This window comes from Manis pentadactyla, chromosome 15 (genome assembly GCF_030020395.1).
Source record: "Manis pentadactyla isolate mManPen7 chromosome 15, mManPen7.hap1, whole genome shotgun sequence".
Taxonomy (NCBI): Eukaryota; Metazoa; Chordata; class Mammalia; order Pholidota; family Manidae; genus Manis; species Manis pentadactyla.
Window position 1 is genome coordinate 6,829,224 of NC_080033.1, and position 20,326 is coordinate 6,849,549.

At 35.3% G+C, this 20,326-nt stretch overlaps 1 protein-coding gene across 8 annotated transcripts in view; it reads left to right on the forward strand.

The window, feature by feature from the left end:
* Window positions 1-18,092, forward strand: part of ZNF404 (zinc finger protein 404) — a 36,306-nt gene extending 18,214 nt beyond the window's left edge. For 5 of the 8 annotated variants that reach the window (XM_057493341.1, XM_036918255.2, XM_057493343.1 and 2 more), the window contains 3 exons: window positions 3,968-4,043; window positions 8,247-8,373; window positions 15,124-18,092. In XM_057493341.1, coding sequence (XP_057349324.1) covers window positions 4,032-4,043; window positions 8,247-8,373; window positions 15,124-16,649 — 1,665 coding nt within the window. In that variant the 5' untranslated portion in view covers window positions 3,968-4,031 and the 3' untranslated portion in view covers window positions 16,650-18,092. The remainder of the gene's footprint in view (window positions 1-3,967; window positions 4,044-8,246; window positions 8,374-15,123) is intronic. The other 3 variants (XM_057493345.1, XM_057493344.1, XM_057493346.1) reach the window with 1 other exon arrangement.
* The last annotated feature ends 2,234 nt before the right edge of the window (window positions 18,093-20,326 follow it).

Below are 20,326 nucleotides of genomic sequence, written 5' to 3' on the forward strand. Positions count from 1 at the left end.
TGGACAGCCTTGCCTTATTCCTGAACTCAAAATAACAAGGGTCCCTGTTTCACCTTTCATATAATGGTAATTGTAGTTTTATTCTGTAGATCCCCTTTATCAAACTACAGAAGTTCCCTTCCTTTCCTAGTTTGCTGAGAATTTTTATCATAAACTGATACTGAATATTATATGGTTTCTGAATCTAATGAAATAATTGGTTTTCTTATTTAAAGTTGGGAGGTTGTGTTGATTTTTTTGAAAATTAAATGACCTTTGCATTTCCAGAATAGCTCTCCTTTGGTTGTTTATATCATAGTTTCTCCTCGCTAATATTTGGCTTAATATGCTTGCATGTATGTTCATGAGAGAGATTCCCTGTAGTTTTCCTTTCTTGCAATTATTGTCCTTGTCAGGTTTTCATGCCACAGTTATGCCTCATGACATGGTCCATTTTTTTTCTGTTTTCTAGAAGAGCCTGAGTTTCATTGGTATTTTTAATTCCTTAAATGTTTGGGAGAATTCACCACCAAAGCCTTTGGGCCTGGTATTTTGGGGGAAGGTCCTTAATACAGATTTAATTTCTTGAGTAAAGTAACAATATTCAGAATTCCATTTCTTATGTAAGTTTAACTTGTGGTTTCAAGGAATTTTAAATCCACCTACATTTTTCAAGCTTGTCATAATGTTGTTCATAAAATTGTTTTCAATTTAATTTGTGTAATGATATCTTATTTTATGTTCCTGATACTAGCAGTTTTTTTCTTGATCTCTTAGCATTGCTAGAGACTTATCAGTCTGTCTTCTCCAATGAAATATCTTTTGGCTTTATTGATTTTTCTGTATTGCGTGTCTGGGTATTTTGTCATTGGCTTCTTTTAGTACAGTCTACTTCTTTAGGCTTAATTTGCTTTTCCTTTTCCAGCTCCCAAATATAGGTCATTGCTTGTTAACTTTTCCATCTTTACAAAATATTTCTGTTTGGATGAAAGGGGTCAAAACATAAAAAGAAAGAAAAAAAGTGGGCAATCATTACAAATCATTACAAATGCACATACTGCTCATTCGGGGAAAATAAATTCTGGATTTATTTGGCATTGAAGTAATTTGACAAAGGATTTCCATAATAATTTCACTGGTAATTTGCTATATGTCTTTGTACACCTAGTAACTATCAATGGCGATTAAACAATAAATGGCATTTATCTGTATTTGTAAAAAAAAAAAAACACACTTAAAGCTAATAATGTCTTTGTAAGCAGTGATTTGGCTGCATCTCACAAGCTTTGTTATATCATACTTTCATTATCATTGATCTCAAAATATTCTCTAGTTTCCATTACAATCTATTCTTTGACCTCTACTCATTAAGAAGTAAATTTCTTATATTTGGAAACATTTGAGAAATACTGGTTTTTGAGTTCCAGGTTAATCCCAAAGGGTTCAGAAAATAAACTTTATTTGATATTAATCATTTGAAATTTATAAATACTTGTCTTATGGTCCAGAATATTCTGATAAATATGCCATGAGCATTTGAAAAGAATGTGTAGACTGTAGTTTGGGAGTATAATGTTCAGTTGGGTCAGTTTGGTTAATCCCATTCAAACTTCTATGACCTTATTGATTCTTCTCTTCTTTCTGTTATCAGTTACCAATGGAGGGTATTAAAAATTCTAACTTAATTATAAATTTGTCTGTCCTTTAATTCTGCTAACTTTTTCTTTATATATTTTGAAGCTCTTAGGTATGTAAGAAATGTAGGACTATTGTTATATTGTTCAATTGTAGAACATGTCTCTATTACTTATACATCTTGCATTAAAGTATGTTATATCATCTTATAAATAACTATAAAGAAGTATATGTAAATAAATGTAAATTGTAAAACTGTAAATTATAAATATATAAGTACTTCTATTTCTTATTAGTATACTTACACCTGCCAGCAGTCTTCTAGTTACCATCTAATATATTTTTCCACTCTTACTTTTAACATGTCTGTGTCTTTGTATTTCAAGTATGTTTCTTATAAGCAACATAATTGATTCTGTTTTTCTTTTCAATCTAACTTGTTTTAGTTTTTAATTGCAAGGTTTAATCCACTTGTAATTTTCTCCAATTATTGATATAGTTTCATTTAAGTCTGTCATCTTACTGTATATTTTCTATTTGTCCGATTCATTCTTTATTTTTTTAGTCCTCCTTTTCCTGCTGTCTTTTGCATTAATCAGGTATTTTTCATTATTCCATTTTATCTTCTCTATTAGCTTTTTTGGTTGTACATTCTCTTAGTAGTTACTTGAGATATTATAGGATGTATCTTTGATACAGTCTCCTTTAAATTAGGGCTTTTGTCACATACCAAGTAAGAATATTAAAAAATTTTAACTCCATTTCGTCAGTATTTTAACTATTATTGTCATTCCTTCTTTTTAGGGCCCCAAAGCATTTTTTGTTACTTTAAGCTATCCCTTTGTTCAGTCATATTAGTCACATATTTACTATTTCTACAGTTCTTCATTGCTTTTTCACACATCCATGCTTCCATCTGGGATTATTTTCCTTTAGCCCTACTGTTGTCCTTTAGTATTTCTTATACTCTGGGTCTGTTGTAAGAAATTCTCTCAGCCTTTGTTTGAAAAAAATCATTACTTCATCTTCAGTTCTGAAAAAGATTTTCTCTGGGTATAAAATTCAGAGTTGTCAGTTTTTTCCTTCAGCACTTAAAGGTGTAATCCATTCTTTAGGTTGCTACAATTTTTGTTGAGCAATGAACTATTTCTTTTTATTGTTTTCTTTTAACTATCTTTTTAAAATTTCATACTTTTAAGATAAGTTTTTCAACGATTTGTCTATGAAGTGCCTAGGTATGGTTTTCCTTATTTTATCTGGTTAGATGTGCTGAGCTTTTTGATTGTGTATCAAGGTATTTCATGAGATTTGGAATTTCACTGTCCATTATTTCTTTGAATAAATTTTCCATCCTATTTTGTTTTAGGTGTTAAATTTCACAATTGACTGGTTCCTGTATTTATGTTTGGTCTGTTCTTTCCTTTTTTCTCTCTGCATAAGATTATTATTAATTTGACTATGTAGACTAATACTACTTCTGCTGTTAAAACCATCCAATGCATTCCTCAACTTTGATACTTCTATAATTATAAAATGTTTATATTATTCTATTTTTTAAGATTATATTCCTCTATTGATATCCATTTTGCCTATCTTACCTCTTTTTGCTTTAGTATATTAATCATAATATTTTCAAGTACTTTCTACTAGCTCCACTATGTTGATCATCTCTGGGTCATTTTTTTACTATATTACATAAATTCATCCATTTATTGTCTGTTCATCTTCAAATGGTGGCACTTCTACTGGTCTTTCAATTCCTTCAGTCTTCTGATGGCTGACTTCACTGTGACAGCAGAAGTGGTGTTATAAGTCCAGGCACCACCGGCTGCTGTTTGCGTTCAGGAACCACAGGGCCAGATCCCCACAGCTCATCTCTTCACTTTGGTTTGGCCACAACGGGATCAAGTGTATTTGGTGTGCTGGCTTATTTCTGTTTTCTTCACCATTTTCCTGAGGAAGGCACCATAACAGGCCCTGTATTTACCCGTGATTCTGACCTTAGTGTGTGATCTGCTTACATCTCAATTACACTAGGTTTTCACAAGTCTACAGGACACCATGAGAATGCTCTTTAGAATTCTCCTTTCCCTGAGACCTTACTAATACTTGGTGCATCACCTACCTTTACACCCTTTATAATTTGATTGTTGAATACCTGTAAAATGATAGTGTCTTATTACTTAAAAGCATCTCTTATGTCTTTTGATAGGTGATATCTTAACTACCCTGCTTGGGTTTTATACAGTGGAATCTTTATCAAGAATAAAGAAGAAAAAAGAAAAGGCTATCTTAAATATTTTTCAAGTTCTGAAATACACTGGGTCTAAAGGTCTCTTTTTCTTCCCCCCAGTTCTGTGTTCTCTGGACTTGGCTTCTCTACTAGAGAAAACCTGAGGGAGATTGGCTATTCTAAAATGATGGCCCAGGTAAGTGGATGTCTCTTTCTCCCTAATGAAATATTATGATTTCTAATTTATGTAATACTTTCATCCTTTTTCCCTGAAACCTCCTATCTAGGAAAGCTGTATCTCTGACCCTATTTCATGGTTTCTTCCCTTACAGAGAAGGATGGTGTCCTCCTCATTTTCTCCATTTTTTTGAACTGATTTTCACATGTTCATGAAATAATTCATTCATCTTCTAAGTGTTCAGTCTTCTCTCAAGAGCAGTGTTGGAGCACTGAAAGAGTGAAGTACCTTGAAGGAAATATTTGAGCTTCTTTTATAAGGTTCATGGTTTCGTGGTATAGAAGTGATGGTCCTGTTTGACCGTAGGAGTGAAAACTTTCTCCAGGTAGATACAGGAGAGTTGGATTATGAGTCATCTCAGTCTCAGTCTGAGATGAGACCTCAGCTTTGAAAAGCTCTTAGGTTTGGGTAGAAATGATGTGCCTGTCTACAGAGAGATCAGGGATCTGGTTAAGGAATCACTGAGAAATGAATAAGGTTCCAAGACCCATTTTGTATTGGAAGAGAAATTGCTGGTTTTAAGTGAATTGGATGTTGTTTTTAATTATCCTACAGTAGTGTGTTCTAACGTAGGAACAGGAGTTCAGAAAGGGATTGTAGAATGGAAGATCATCTAGAACTACATGTGGTAGATGATATTAAACTGTGGGGAAGAGGTTAGGATTGGTGTCCAACCTAAATGTGATAATAGTATAATACTTTATATTTTAATATTATTGTTATTAATACCTTAACACTTTTTTTTGGTATCATTAATCTACAATTACATGAGGAACATTTTGTTTCCTAGACTCCCCCCTTCATCAAGTCCCCCCCACAAACCCCATTACAGTCACTGTCCATCAGCGTAGTAAGGTGCTATAGAACCACTACTTGTCTTCTCTCTGTGTTGCACAGCCCTCCCCATGCCCCCACACACATTATACATGCTAATCATAATGACCCCTTTCTTTCCCCCCCTTATCCCTCCCTTCCCACCCATCCTGCGCAGTCCCTTTCCCTTTGGTAACTGTTAGTCCATTCTTGGGTTCTGTGATTCTGCTGCTCTTTTGTTCCTTCAGTTTTTCTTTGTTCTTATACTCCACATATTAGTGAAATCATTTGGTACTTGTCTTTCTCTGCCTGGCTTATTTCACTGAGCATAATACCCTCTAGCTCCATCCATGTTGTTGCAAATGGTAGGATTTGTCTTCCTCTTATGGCTGAATAATATTCCATTGTGTATATGTACCACATCTTCTTTATCCATTCATCTACTGATGGACACTTAGGTTGCTTCCATTTCTTGGCTATTGTAGATAGTGCTGCAGTAATCATAGGGTGCATCTGTCTTTTTCAAACTGGGCTGCTGCATTCTTAGGATTAACTCCTAGAAGTGGAATTCCTGGGTCAAATGGTATTTCTATTTTGAGCTTTTTGAGGAACCTCCATACTGCTTTCAACAATGGTTGAACTAATTTACATTCCCACCAGCAGTGTACAAGGGTTCCCTTTTCTCCACAACCTCACCAACATTTGTTGTTGTTTGTCTTTTGGATGGTGGCGATCCTTACTGGTGTGAACTGATATCTCATTGTGGTTTGAATTTGCATTTTTCTGATGACAAGCGATGTGGAGCATCTTTTCATGCGTCTGTTGGCCATCTGAATTTCTTCTTCGAAGAACTGTCTGTTCAGCTCCTCTGCCCATTTTTTAATTGGATTATTTGCTTTTTGATTGTTGAGGTGTGTGAGCTCTTTATATATTTTGGATGTCAACCCTTTATCTAATCTGTCACTTATGAATATATTCTCCCATACTGTAGGATGCCTTTTTGTTCTATTGATGGTTTCCTTTGCTGTACAGAAGCTTTTCAGCTTGATATGGTCCCACTTGTTTGTTTTTGCTTTTGTTTCCCTTGCCTGGGGAGATATGTTCATGAAGAAGTTGATCATGTTTATGTCCAAGAGATTTTTTTCCTATGCTTTTTTCTAAGAGTTTTATGGTTTCATGACTTGCATTCAGGTCTTTGATCCATTTTGAATTTACTTTTGTGTATGGGGTTAGACAATGATCTAGTTTTATTCTCTTAGATGTAGCTGTCCAGTTTTGCCAACACCAACTGTTGAAGAGGCTGTCATTTCCCCATTGTATGTCCATGGCTCCTTTATCATAGATTAATTGACCATATATGTTTGGATTAATGTCTGGAGTCTCTATTCTGTTCCACTGGTCTGTGGCTCTGTTCTTGTGCTAGTACCAAATTGTCTTGATTACTATGGCTTTGTAGTAGAGCTTGAAGTTGAGAAGCGAGATCCCCCCCACTTTATTCTTCCTTCTCACGATTGCTTTGGCTATTCAGGGTCTTTGGTAGTTCCATATGAATTTTTGAACTATTTGTTCCAGTTTGTTGAAGAATGCTGTTGGTAATTTGAAAGGGATTGCATTAAATGTAGATTGCTTTGGGCAGGATGGCCATTTTGACAATATTAATTCTTCCTAGCCAAGAGCATGGGATGAGTTTCCATTTATTAGTGTCCTCTTTATAATTTCTCTTAAGAGTGTCTTATAGTTTTCAGGGTATAGGTCTTTCACTTCCTTGGTTAGGTTTATTCCTAGGTATTTTATTCTTTTTGATGCAATTGTGAATGGAATTGTTTTCCCTTAACACTTAAGAAAGATTATATCTAACACCTGTAAGAGAGACTCAATGAAAACATTAATTTGTAAGAATAAAGGAAATGCTTATGATATAATCTGACATAATAAACTTGTGTCTTGATAAAATTACCTAATTTTTATATGAACTTTATTTCCTAAGATAGAACTTTATCAGTTTTCTTTGAAATATAATTGACATATAATGTATGAATTTTTTCTTTTTAAAGTAGCTGTGTGAAATTGACAATAAATTGATACTTAAAGTGTAGAATTAAAAAGTTTTTACATATATATACATCTGCAAAATTATCATCACAGTGAAGATAAAAAACATATCCGTCACTCCAAAATTTTTTTCATACTCCTTTGTAATTGCCCCTTTCAGGGCCTCTCCACCCTCTGCTTTATGCCCAGGCAACTGTTGTCCTACTTTCTGTCACTGTAGGTTACTTTGTATTTTCTAGAAATGGAATGGTACATTACATACTTTTAAAAAATCTGTCTTATTTCACTTACCGTATTTATTTTGAAATTCATCCATGTTGCATATATTAATAATGTATTACATTTCATTGCTGACTGGTATTATATTCTCAGAATATAGCACAACTTGTTTGTACATTCTTATGTGATGGACATTTGGGTTCTTTCCACTTTTTGGTTGTTACAAATAACGCTGCTATGAACCTTCATGCACAGATCTTTGTGTTGTCGACATACGTTTTCATTTCTCTTGGGTAAATACTAGGAGTGGGAAGCCTGTGTCATATGGATGTTAAACTTTTTAAGACCAGTAAACTATTTTTCAAAGTGATTGTACCATTTTACATTCCTATCAGAGTGTATTAGAGTTCCATCTTTTCCACAACCTGAAAAATGGTCAGTCTTTTAAATTGTAGCCAGTCTAATAGTTGTATAGTAGTGCTCCCCCCGGCGGTGAGCTAGGGCAACTGTAGAGCTCACTCCATTTGTAACTTGCCTCTCAGGGATCACATGTTTTCGTTACCCAGTGTTTTCTGTCTTGAAACCATTGTTTCAAAGATTTTGTCCAGGTTTTTGGTTATTTCATGTAGAAGGGAAATCCCGTCCCTGTTATTCCATTTTGGCTGGAAGAGATTTATAATTCATTTTCTAGAAAAAAGAGATCAATTCTTTTTACATATTCCTTGAAAAGAAAAGATGTGAGAACTTGCATTAACTAATAGTCTGTGATTTAGGTACATAGTAGATAATATGCTCATATATGCTATTTCACTTAATTATGAAAGTGTAGATTATTCATTTTCTTACATTAATATTTAACTTTTCTATATTTTTAAGAAATTTTGTGTACTTTAATAGAATTCTTCAAGATTATGTAGACAGTCTACTTCAGATGCTAATTTATTCATTCTCGTCTCATCATGTCATGCTCTTGTAACGTCAGCGTACCTGTTTTTATATATTGCCCCTTGCTACAATTCAGTATTTCATTTTGAAAGTTTTTTCCTTTACAAATAATACATGGGTTTCTCATTTCAGGTGCCATTGACATTCAGTGATATTGCCATAGATTTCTCTCAGGAGGAGTGGGAATGCCTAAATTCAGACCAGAGGGATTTGTACAGAGATGTGATGTTGGAGAATTATATTAACTTGGTCTCACTAGGTAAGGACATCTGCCTGAAATAATGGAGAATTTTCAGTGTGGAATACCCACTTTCTCCACTGTCTATTTGATGCTGTATGCCCAAAAAAATCACCCCATAAATTTCTGCTCCATATTCTCAAAGGACTAGTTTGCCCTTTGTTACATGGAAATGGGCTCCTGCATTCAGCACCTGAATCTTCCATTTACCTTCCTGCCTCCCTTTGCCTCATCCTTCAATTGCTTCTTTTCTAAATGACTAAAGGTTTGAATTCTGGGACTTTCTCTGTATAACCACTAGTAAACAAAACAGATTTCATATTATGTATATATTAGAATATCTATAAATATTCTATTTTAATTGTAAATACACCTACATGAACAGGAAACATAGGGTTCTGGTGCTCTCTTTACACAAAAGGGCCTTGGTAATTTTTACAGTGATAGAATGAATCAGTCAAGAACATTATGTTTTTATTTTATTTATTTATTTTTAGTTTGGTATCATTAATCTACAATTACATGAAAAACATTATGTTTACTAGACTCTCCCCATCACCAAGACCCCCCCCCACATACCCCATTACAGCCAGTGTCCATCAGCGTAGTAAGATGCTGTAGAATCACTACTTGTCTTCTCTGTGTTGCACAGCCCTCCCCATGTCCCCCACCCCACATTATACATGCTAATTGTAATGCCCCCTTTTTCCCCGCCCTTATCCCTCCCTTCCCACCCATCCTCCCCAGTCCCTTTCCCTTTGGTAACTGTTAATCCATTCTCAGGTTCTGTGGGTCTGCTGCTGTTTTGCTCCTTCAGTTTTTTCTTTGTTCTTATACTCCACATATGAGTGAAATCATTTGATACTTGTCTTTCTCTGCCTGGCTTATTTCACTGAGCATAATACCCTCTAACTCCATCCATGTTGTTGCAAATGGTAGGATTTGTTTTCTTCTTATGGCTGAATCATATTCCATTATGTATATGTACCACATCTTCTTTATCCATTCATCTACTGATGGACACTTAGGTTGCTTCCATTCTTGGCTATTGTAATAAGTCCTGCGATAAACATAGGGGTGCATATGTCTTTTTCAAACTGGGCTCCTGCATTCTTGGGGTAAATTCCTAGAAGTGGAATTCCTGGGTCAAATGGTATTTCTATTTTGAGTTTTTTGAGGAACCTCCATACTGCTTTCCACAATGGTTGAACTAATTGACATTCCCACCATCAGTGTAGGAGGGTTCCCTTTCTCCACAACCTCGCCAGCATTTGTTGTTCCTTCTCTTTTGGATGTTGGCCATCCTAAATGGTGTGAGGTGATATCTCTTCATGGTTTTAATTTGCATTTCCCTGATAATTAGTTAGGTGGAGCTTCTTTTCATGTGTCTGTTGGCCATCTGAATTTCTTCTTTGGAGACTTGTCTCTTCAGATCCTCTGCCCATTTTTTAATAAGGATATTTGCTTTTTGAGTGTTGAGACATGTGAGTTCTTTATATATGTTGGATTTTAACCCCTTGTCGGATATGTCATTTACAAATATATTCTCCCATACTGTAGGATGCCTTTTTGTTCTACCAATGGTGTCCTTTGCTGTGCAGAAGGTTTTGAGCTTGATGTAGTACCATTTGTTCATTTTTGCTTTTGTTTCCCTTGCCTGAGGAGATGTGTTCAGAAAAAAGTTGCTCATGTTTATATTGAAGAGATTTTTGCCTATGTTCTTAGAGTTTTATGATTTCATGACTCACATCCAAGCCTTTGATCCATTTCGAGTTTACTTTTGTGTATGGGGTTAGACAATAATCCAGTTTCATTCTCTTCCATGTAGCTGTCCAGTATTGCCAACACCACTTGTTGAAGAGGCTGTGGTTTCCCCATTGTATGTCCATAGCTCCTCTATCGTATATTAATTGACCATATATGCTTGGCATTATATCTGGGCTCTCTTGTCTGTCCCATTGGTCTGTGGGTCTGTTCTTGTGCCAGCACCAAGTTGTCTTGATTGCTGTTGCTTTGTGGTAGAGATTGAAGTCGGGGAGGGTAATCCCCCCAGCTTTATTCTTCCTTCTCAGGATTGCTTTGGCTATTCGGGGTCTTTTCTGGTTCCATATGAATTTTAGAACTATTTTCTGTAATTCGTTGAAGAATGGTGTTGGTATTTTGATAGCAATTGCATTGAATCCTTAGATTGCTTTAGGCAGGGTGACCATTTTGACAATATTAATTCTTCCTATCCATGAGCATGGGATGTGTTTCCATTTACTGGCATCTTCTTTAATTTCTCTCATGAGTGTCTTGTAGTTTTCAGAGTATAGGTCTTTCATTTCCTTGGTTAGGTTTATTCCTAGGTATTTTATTCTTTTTCATTCAACTGTGAATGGAATTGTTTTCCTGATTTCTCTTTCTGCTAGTTCATCATTAATATATAGGTATAGGAATGCAACAGATTTCTGTGTATTAATTTTGTATCCTGTAATTTTGCTGAACTCAGATATTAGATCTAGTAGTATTGGAGTGGATTCTTTGGGGCTTTTTATGTACAATATCATGTCATCTGCAAATAGTGACAGTTTGACTTCTTCCTTGCCAATCTGGATGCCTTTTATTTCTTTGTGTTGTCTGATTGCCGTGGCTAGGACCTCCAGTACTGTGTTGAATAAAAGTGGGAAGAGTGGGCATCCTTGTCTTGTTCTCAATCTCAGGGGAAAAGCTTTCAGCTTCTTGCTGTTCAGTATGATATTGGCTGTGGGTTTGTCATATATGGCCTTTATTATGTTGAGGTACTTGCCCTCTATACCCATTTTGTTGAGAGTTTTTATCATGAATGGGTGTTGAATTTTGTCGAATGCTTTTTCAGCATCTATGGAGATCATCATGTGGTTTTTATCCTTTTTGTTGATGTGGTGGATGATGTTCATGGATTTTCAAATGTTGTACCATCCTTGCATCCCTGGAATAAATCCTACTTGATCATGATGGATGATCTTTTTTATGTATTTTTGAATTCAGTTTACTAATATTTTGTTGAGTATTTTTGCATCTATGTTCATTAGGGTTACTGGTCTGTAATTTTCTTTTTTTGTGGTGTCTTTGCCTGATTTTGGTATTAGGGTGATGCTGGCTTTGTAGAGTGAGTTTGGAAGTATTCCCTCCTCTTCTATTTTTTGGAGAACTTTAAGGAGAATGAGTATTAGGTCTTCACTAAATGTTTGATAAAATTCAACAGTGAAGCCATCCGGACCAGTTGTTTTGTTCTTAGGTATTTTGTTGATTACCAATTCAATTTCATTGTAGTAATTGGTCTGTTCAGATTTTCTGTTTCTTTCTGGGTCAGCCTTGGAAGGTTTAGAAAGTTGTCTATTTCTTCTAGGTTATCCAGTTTGTTAGCATATAATTTTTCATAGTATTCTCTAATAATTCTTTGTATTTCTGTGGTGTCTGGCATGATTTTTCCCTTCTCATTTCTGATTCTGTTTATGTGTGTAGACTCTCTTTTTTTCTTGATAAGTCTGGCTAGGGTTTATTTTTTTGTTTGTTTATTTTTTTTGAAGAATCAGCTCCTGCTTTCATTGATTCTTTCTATTGTTTTATTCTTCTCAATTTTACTTATTTCTGCTCTAATCTTTATTATGTCCCTCCTTCTACTGACTTTGCTCCTCATTTGTTCTTTTTCTAGTGTCGTTAATTGTGAGTTTAGATTGTTCATATGGGATTGTTCTTCTTTCCTGAGGCAGGCCTGTTTTGCAATATACTTCCCTCTTAGCATGGCCTTTGCTGTGTCCCACAGATTTTTGCAGTGTTAAATTATTGTTGTCATTTGTCTTCATATATTGCTTGATCTCTGTTTTATTTTGGTCATTGATAAATTGGTTATTTAGGAGCATGTTGTTAAGCCTCCATGTGTTTGTGGGCTTTTTTGTTTTCTTTGCATAGTTTATTTCTAGTTTCACACCTTTGTGGTCTGAGAAGCTGGTTGGGACAATTTCAGTCTTTTTGAATTTACTGAGGATTTTTTGGTGGCCTAGTATGTGATCTATTCTTGAAGATGTTCCATGCGCACTTGAGAAGAATGTGTATCCTGCTGCTATTGGGTGTAGAGTTCTGTAGATGTCTATTAGGTCCATCTGTTCTAATGTGTTGTTCAGTGCGTCTGTCTTCTTACTTATTTTCTGTCTGGTTGATCTGTCCTTTGGAGTGAGTGGTGTGTTGATGTCTCCTAGAATGAATGCATTGCATTCTATTTCCCCTTTTAATTCTGTTAGTATTTGTTTCACATATGTAGGTGCTCCTGTGTTGGGTTCATAGATGTTTATAATGGTTATATCCTCTTGTTGGATTGACCCCTTTATTGTTATGTAATGTCCTTCTTTGTCTCTTGTGACTTTCTTTATTTTGAAATCTATTTTGTCTGATACAAGTACTGCCACACCTTTTTTCTCCCTATTAGTTGCATGAAATATCTTTTCACATCCCTTCACTTTTAGTCTGTGTATGTCTTTGGGTTTGAAATGAGTCTCTTGTAGGCAGCATATAGTTGGGTCCTGTTTTTTATTCCATTTAGTGACTAATTCTTTTGATTAGTGCATTCAGACCATTTACATTTAGGGCAATTATCAATAGGTATGTAGTTACTGCCATTGCAGGCTTTAGATTCATGATTACTAAAGGTTTAAGGGTAACTTCCTTACTATCTAACAGTCTAACTTAACTCGCTTAGTATGCTATTACAAACACAATCTAAAGGTTCTTTTTATTTTTTTCTGTCCTTTCCTTCTGCCTCCATTCATTTTATATTAGGTATCATATTCTCTACTCTTTGTCTGTCCCTTTTTATTACTTCTGGAATGTTAGGAACACTTCCATCTGTAGCAGTCCCTCCAAAATTCACTGTAGACATGGTTAGTGGGAGGTAAATTCTCTTTAGCTTTTGCTTATCTGGAAATTGTTTAATCCCTCCTTCAAATGTAAATGATAATCTTGTTGGATAAAGTAATCTTGGTTCAAGGCCCTTCTGCTTCATTGCATTAAATATATCATGCCACTCCCTTCTGGCGTATACAGTTTCTGCTGAGAAGTCTGGTGATAGCAATGGGTTTTTCTTTGTATGTGATCTTATTTTTCTCGCTGGCTGCTTTTAAAGTCTATCCTTATTCTTCATCTTTGCCATTTTGATTATTATATGTCTTGCTGTTTTCCTCCTTGATTCCTTTGTGTTTGGAGATCTGTGCACCTCCGTGGCCTTAGAGACTGTCTCCTTCCCAAGATTGGGGAAGTTTTCAGCAATTACTTCCTCAAAGACACTTTCTATCCCTTTTTCTCTCTCTTCTTCTCCTCATACCCCTATAATACAAATATTGCTCCATTTAGATTGGTCACACTGTTCTCTCAATATTCTTTTCATTCCTAGAGATCCTTTTTTCTCTCTGTGCTTCAGCTTCTTTGTATTCCTCTTCCCTGATTTCTATTTCATTTATCGTCTCCTCCACTGTATCTAATATGCTTTTAATAGCCTCTGTTGTGTTCTTCAACAATTGAATCTCTGTCCTAAATTTGTTCTTGAATATTTTTCTGTACCTACAGGAGCATGTTTATGATTTTTATTTTGAACTCTCTTTCAGGAATACTGGTGAGTTGTTTCACTTGGGCCTTTTTCTGGTGTTTGTGAGATTTTGCCTTGAACCAGGTTCCTTTGACATTTCATATTTGTATCTGGTGCCCTGTAGTGCCCAGAAACTGTAGTCTGTGGAGGTGCTCAGTCCTTGGAGTGATGTCAGGGGTTGCAGGGGAGTGGCGCTAGTGCCTGGAGGAGAGGAAAGAGCTGTTTCCTGCTTCCCAGCTGCAGTGCCTGTGTCCACTGTCAGAACCAGTGGGCCGAGCACATAGGTGTCAGCCTCTGTGCTTTGCATTTGTAGCTGCTGTAGGCGGGGCCTCCCTTTGGCTGGCCTGATGCCAGGGCAGTGACTGCTAGTTTGCGAACCTGTGCTGGCAGGCCAGGAGGAAAGCACAGTAGGGTGCATATCACTGTGGGGTGTCTCTGAGCTGAGTAGCCACCCAGGGGGATGCAGCACCTGAAGTTTCTGAAAATTCCCAACCTGCTGGGCAGAGCATACCCAGACAACCTTGTCCACCTTTTCCTTTTCCTGAGCACCAAGCTCCATGCAATCCCTGCCCTTCAGCAGCCCTCTTGCTGCTAGGAAGCTTCTCAGACCGCCTGCCTTTCCTTTGTCCCAGAGTGGCTGGATGTGAATCCCTGTCCTCCACAAACAGCTGGAATCTCAGTCTCTCTAACCTAAGCATTCAGCCTGTCTTAGCTTTCCAACCCCACTAATCTCCAGAGCACCATGCAATTTAGGTTTGTGCTCCAAGAGCAGATCTCCAGGGCTGACTGTTCAGCAGTCCTAGGCCTCCACCCCCTCCCTGCTCCGTTTCTCTCCCTCCTGCTGGTGAGCTGGGGGTGGGGCTTGGGTCCCGCTGGATCAAGGCTTTGGTACGTTACCCTGTTTTTGCTTTGTTCTCCAGATGTATATTGTCTTGTGCAGCCTTCTTTCCTGTTGCTCTTTTAGGATTAGTTGTATTAACTATGCTTTCTTACTATATGTGGTTTTGGGAGAAGTTCTCTGTATCACCTCTCATGCCGCCATCTTTAATCCCTCTCGACCCTTTTACTTCTGTGAATATACTTTTCAGTTTATCACTATTTTTACTATAGAAGGCCTTCCTCACCCCCAGTACAGGAAAATAGCATTTGTTTCTTTTCTCATTTTCTTTCAGACTTTGATTTTACAACTGAGACCAACAAGTTATCTTCAGAAAAAATCAGTCAAGAAGTAAATTCACACCATTGGGAGAGAATGAAAAGAAGTAAAACTTTCAACTTATTGGGATTTATTTTAAGGAATAACCCACACTGCAACATTGAATTTGGAAGACAACAGGAACCTAAAGTGGATTGTTTTAGTCAAATGACATTCACAAAGTACATATCCCTCCTCCCTTTACATCAGAGGATTCACACTACAGAGAAATCCTATGAATGTAAAGAATATAGAAAGAGCTATAGAAAATATACACATCTTACTAAACATCTAAGAGACCATATTGGTGTGAGACCCTATGAATGTAAGGAATGTGGGAAGGCCTTTAAAGTTCTCCAGCATTTTATTAGACATAAAAAAACTCACACTGCTCTGAAGTCCTATGAATGTAATGGATGTAAGAAGGCCTTTAGGTTTTATTCACACCTTTTACAACATCAGATAATTCATACTAGTATAAAACCCTATAAATGTAACCAATGTGGGAAAGCTTTTAAACGTCCTTCTCATCTAACTGTACATCAGAAAATTCATATTGGTTTGAAACCCTATGAATGTAAAGAATGTGGGGAAACTTTTAGATTGTACCGACATATGTGTCTACATCAGAAAATTCATCGTGGTGTAAAACCCTACATATGTAAGGAATGTGGAAAGGCCTTTGGTCATCGTGCAAGTCTTTATCAACATAAGAAAATCCATTCGGGTGAGAAACCATATAAATGTAACCAATGTGGAAAGGCCTTTGTTCACAGATATTTACTTATTGAACATCAGAGAAGTCATACTGGTGAGAAGCCTCATGAATGTAAGGAATGTGGTAAGGCCTTTAGTAGGATTTCAAGCCTTCTTCAACATAAGAGAAGTCATAGTAGTGAGAAACTCTACGATTGTAAGGAATGTGGGAAGGCCTTCTGTAGAGGCTCTCAGCTTATACAACATCAGAGAATTCATACTGGTGAGAAGCCACATGAATGCAAAAAGTGTGGAAAGACTTTCAAGCTTCATTCATACCTTATTCAACATCAGATAATTCATACTGATTTGAAACCATATGAATGTAAACAATGTGGGAAAGCCTTCAGTCGTGTTGGAGGTCTTAAAACACATCAGTCAATTCATGCTGGAAAGAAACCTTATGAATGTAAGGAATGTGGAAAAACCTTTAGACTTAATTCTCAACTAATTTATCACCAGACAATTCATACTGATTTGAAACCATATATATGTAAAGAATGTAAGAGGGCATTTCGTTCTGTCTCAGCTCTTTCTCGACATAAGAGAATACATACTGGTGAAAAACCCTATGAATGTAAAGAATGCGGTAAGGCCTTTAGTCGTAGTGATCGACTTACTGAACATCAGAGAATTCATACTGGTGTGAAGCCACACAAATGTAAAGAATGCGGGAAGACGTTTGCTCATTGCTGTCAACCTACTCAACATCAAAGGCTTCACACTTATAAGAGACTATTAATGTGATATGGTTGGAAAGTCATCAGCCATAGTTCATCCTTTACCATTATCACCATTCTGCCACCTGAAGATGTTACAGTAAAGATTAACATAAAAAATAAATGTTTGGAAGGCATCTGACACATAGTATTTGTTTACTGGATGTTATTTTTATGATAATCACTAGTATGACTATAAATTAATATAGAAGGAAGACTCTATGACCATATTTTTTTAATCACTCAATTCATATTTTACTTAAGATCGTTTATTCTGGTCAAAAATCTCATAGAAAATATTTTAAAAGAAACTTTTACTCAAAGCTCAACTCCATGAAGATAATAGGAAGAAACCTTGTGCCTTTTTTGAGTATTGACAGTATAGCTGTTGCAAATTGAAGTGATTTGAAGTTTTCTCACAACAAATTCTATAACACAGATAACATACAATCAACATTCCCCATAATGCAAAGAGATTGGAAGTTAGGGTAGCCAAAAGACAGATGTTGACTTAGGAAAGTATTCCTAATGTTTTTGGAAGTTTTCATTTTTATATAAAGGGTATAACAAAAGTTGTACAATGAAGGTTTGTTTGCCCTGCACCCGGTTTCAACATCTTTCTCATATGTATGAAATGTGTATGTGTGTGTGTGTGTATAAAATATATAGAGGTGCACATATCATTATTACATGTTGACTACATATTTTGCTGTGCTTTTGAGTGAATGTTTTAGATATCCCTTCACCCCTAAAAAATCCATATACAGCTCTGAAAATTAAAGATAGTCTTTTACATGACCACAAAGCTTTTTGTCAACTAAAAACATTAACAGTAACCCTATAACATTCTACAATATTTAGTCCATTTACAAATTTCTCCAGTTGTTTATAAAGAATGGCTTCTGAAAGTGCTGGGTCTTTTTTAAATCCAAAAATTAAATTAAGCTTACATGTTTTATATGACTATAGCTTTTGAGTCTCCTTTGGTCAAGAACTTACTCTCCACCTCTTTTGTAACTTAGTTTTTTTTGGAAAGTCACAGTGACAGTCACTTAGATATTTAAGCAGTCTTACGAATTTCAAAGAAATTAAGGCCAACCCCCCATCCCATCTTTTATGTTTATCCATGTATTTACCATTTCCCATGCCCTTCATTCCTTCCCAATGATCTGAATTTCCATCTGGTATCATTTCCCTGCAGCTTGAAGAATTTAATTTAGCATTTCTTGGAGTGCATATCTGCTGGTGATGAATTTCTATTGTTTGTTTTACATAAATGCCTTTGTTCTGGAAGGATTTTTTCTTGCCATAGAATTCTGGGTTTTGTTTTGTATTTTTAAAAAAGATAAAGTATCACTGGCTTCTGGCCAATGGTGATAAGTCATTTAAATTGTTTTTCCTCTGTATGTAAAGCGTATTTTCTCTACATGATGTCGATTTTCTTATTACGTTTGGTTTTCAGCTGTTTGAATATGTTGTGCCTATGCGTAGTTTTCTTTGTGTTAGTCCTCTATGATTCTCTGAGCCTTTGAAATTTACACTTACACCTTTTTCCAAATTTGGAAACATTATATTTTCAAATATTTTTCTCTACCCTTCTCCTTCTGGAATTCCAAGTAGTCAAATGTTATTTATTTATTTATTATTATTATTATTATTTTTCATTGCCACACAGGTCACTGGCTCTGTTATTTATCTTCAACCTTTTTTCTGTTTTTCAGATTGGATTGCTCTGTTTTCATGTTTGCTGATTCTTTTCTGTTACCTCAATTCTGCTGTTATGTTTACCAGATGTTTAATTTGAGATATTACATTTGTCAATTCTAGAATTTTCATTGAGTACTTTTTCATAGTTTCTATTTCCTATTTTTTCATTGCATTTTCATACTGCTTTTGATGTTTTAATTCTCCTGTATATTGATTCATGCTAGAAAGACAGATAAAATTATCAATGTATGAAAAGTTTCAGTTTCAACAAATATTCCACCATTAGGCTACAAAAAAAGCTTTTCCTTTCTGTGTAATTTCAGATTTTATTTGTTCATATGCAGTGTTTGATGCTGGTGGGAAGACAAACCACACTGTCATTTTTGGGGAGGAAGAGTTATGAAATATTTGGCAAGGTTTTCTTTTTTTAAGAATATCTTGTAGTTCAAAGTATAAAAAAGCCTTTGAAAACTTCCACCATTCAACCAATGAGCATTGATAAAGAACATAGTTTTTGTTTCAACACTTCCATAAAGTGATGATGATTAATTCATAATATTTACATGTATATTCTATAACATGATACTTATACTGTGGAGCAAAGCAATTAGGGAGACATTATCTCTTGCCTTGAAATATCAAGGAGTCCACATTTTAACCTAACATAGTTGGTGTACCAGCTATTGAAATAGAGATGAATTTTTTTTAAACCTAGCAGAAATCCTCTTTTGACATTTGCAAAAGATTAAAAAATAGCTATGCTATGACTTTGATTTTGTAGGCTGCAAATTGACAACACTTCATTTTGGTTTGGAAGTCTTTTAAGGCAAAACGAACCCAGAGTATTTGCTTCTCATGAGGAAATTTCTCATCAAATTTACTATGGATTTACTGAGAATGTCCCACAATGTTGTCCACTTTAAACTTCTTTACATTATCAAAGAAACAGAGTTATTATTTGGGCAGTATCTTATATTGTACAACTTATATAATGCTAAAGAAGAGTATGTGTAGCTTTTCTAATTTTGAGTTATTTGATCTTTGATATTGTTAGATATTCTGTGGGCAGTTGTTCGGTGGCTTAATGGAGTTATCTTTATAAACTATAATTTTTAGTCTTTTCTCATACTATCCTAACAAAACTTCAATAATTAGTAATTTACCTCTCCACCTAAAATATATTTTGTGGAAGACTCGAAGCCATCTTATAGCTAGACAAAGTTATAAACTCAGATTATGCTTTAAAATTAAAATTTCTGCTTACATACTTAATTCTGATTTCAGTCAACTAATTTCATCTATCCCTGTTTGCTTCTCATGAGGAAATTTCTCATCAAATTTACTATGGATTTGCTGAGAATGTCCCACAACGTTGTCCACTTTAAACTTCTTTACATTATCAAACAGCTTTTTAAATTTTGCTCTATCACAGCAAATTGCAACTGGTATTGTGAAATCCACAGTATATCTTTCTCCAGTTTCCTTTTTCTTTTTCTTTTTCTTTTTTTTCACTACTCTAGTCATAGTACTGATCTCCACTTAATTCTGCATCATTAGTATGCTTTCATTTTAAGTTTTTAAAATGTGTACACTTCTTTTTTAACCTAGGATAAATTATAATTAAAGGAATAAGTAACTTAATTACTAATTATTTCCTTCATATTACTCTAACTCATGTCTTCATAAAATAGTTACATAAACACATCAATTTCATGACATCAATTAGTGATGTTTATGCATAATACTAGAAACAACATATACACACAACATATGCAGTATAATACAAAAATAGTGTCCATGCAGTGCAACGTTAAGAGTAAAATGTCCTATCAAAACAATAAAGTCAGTAATGGGGAAATAATTTTCACTGCTTCAGTTTTTAATTTAAATTAAAATTAGATAAAAAAGCCAATTCTTCAGTCACAGTCTTCTGTCTTAGTTCAATCTGGTGGCCATATAGAATGTATTAGACATGCGGTGGGAATGAGAGGGGCATCA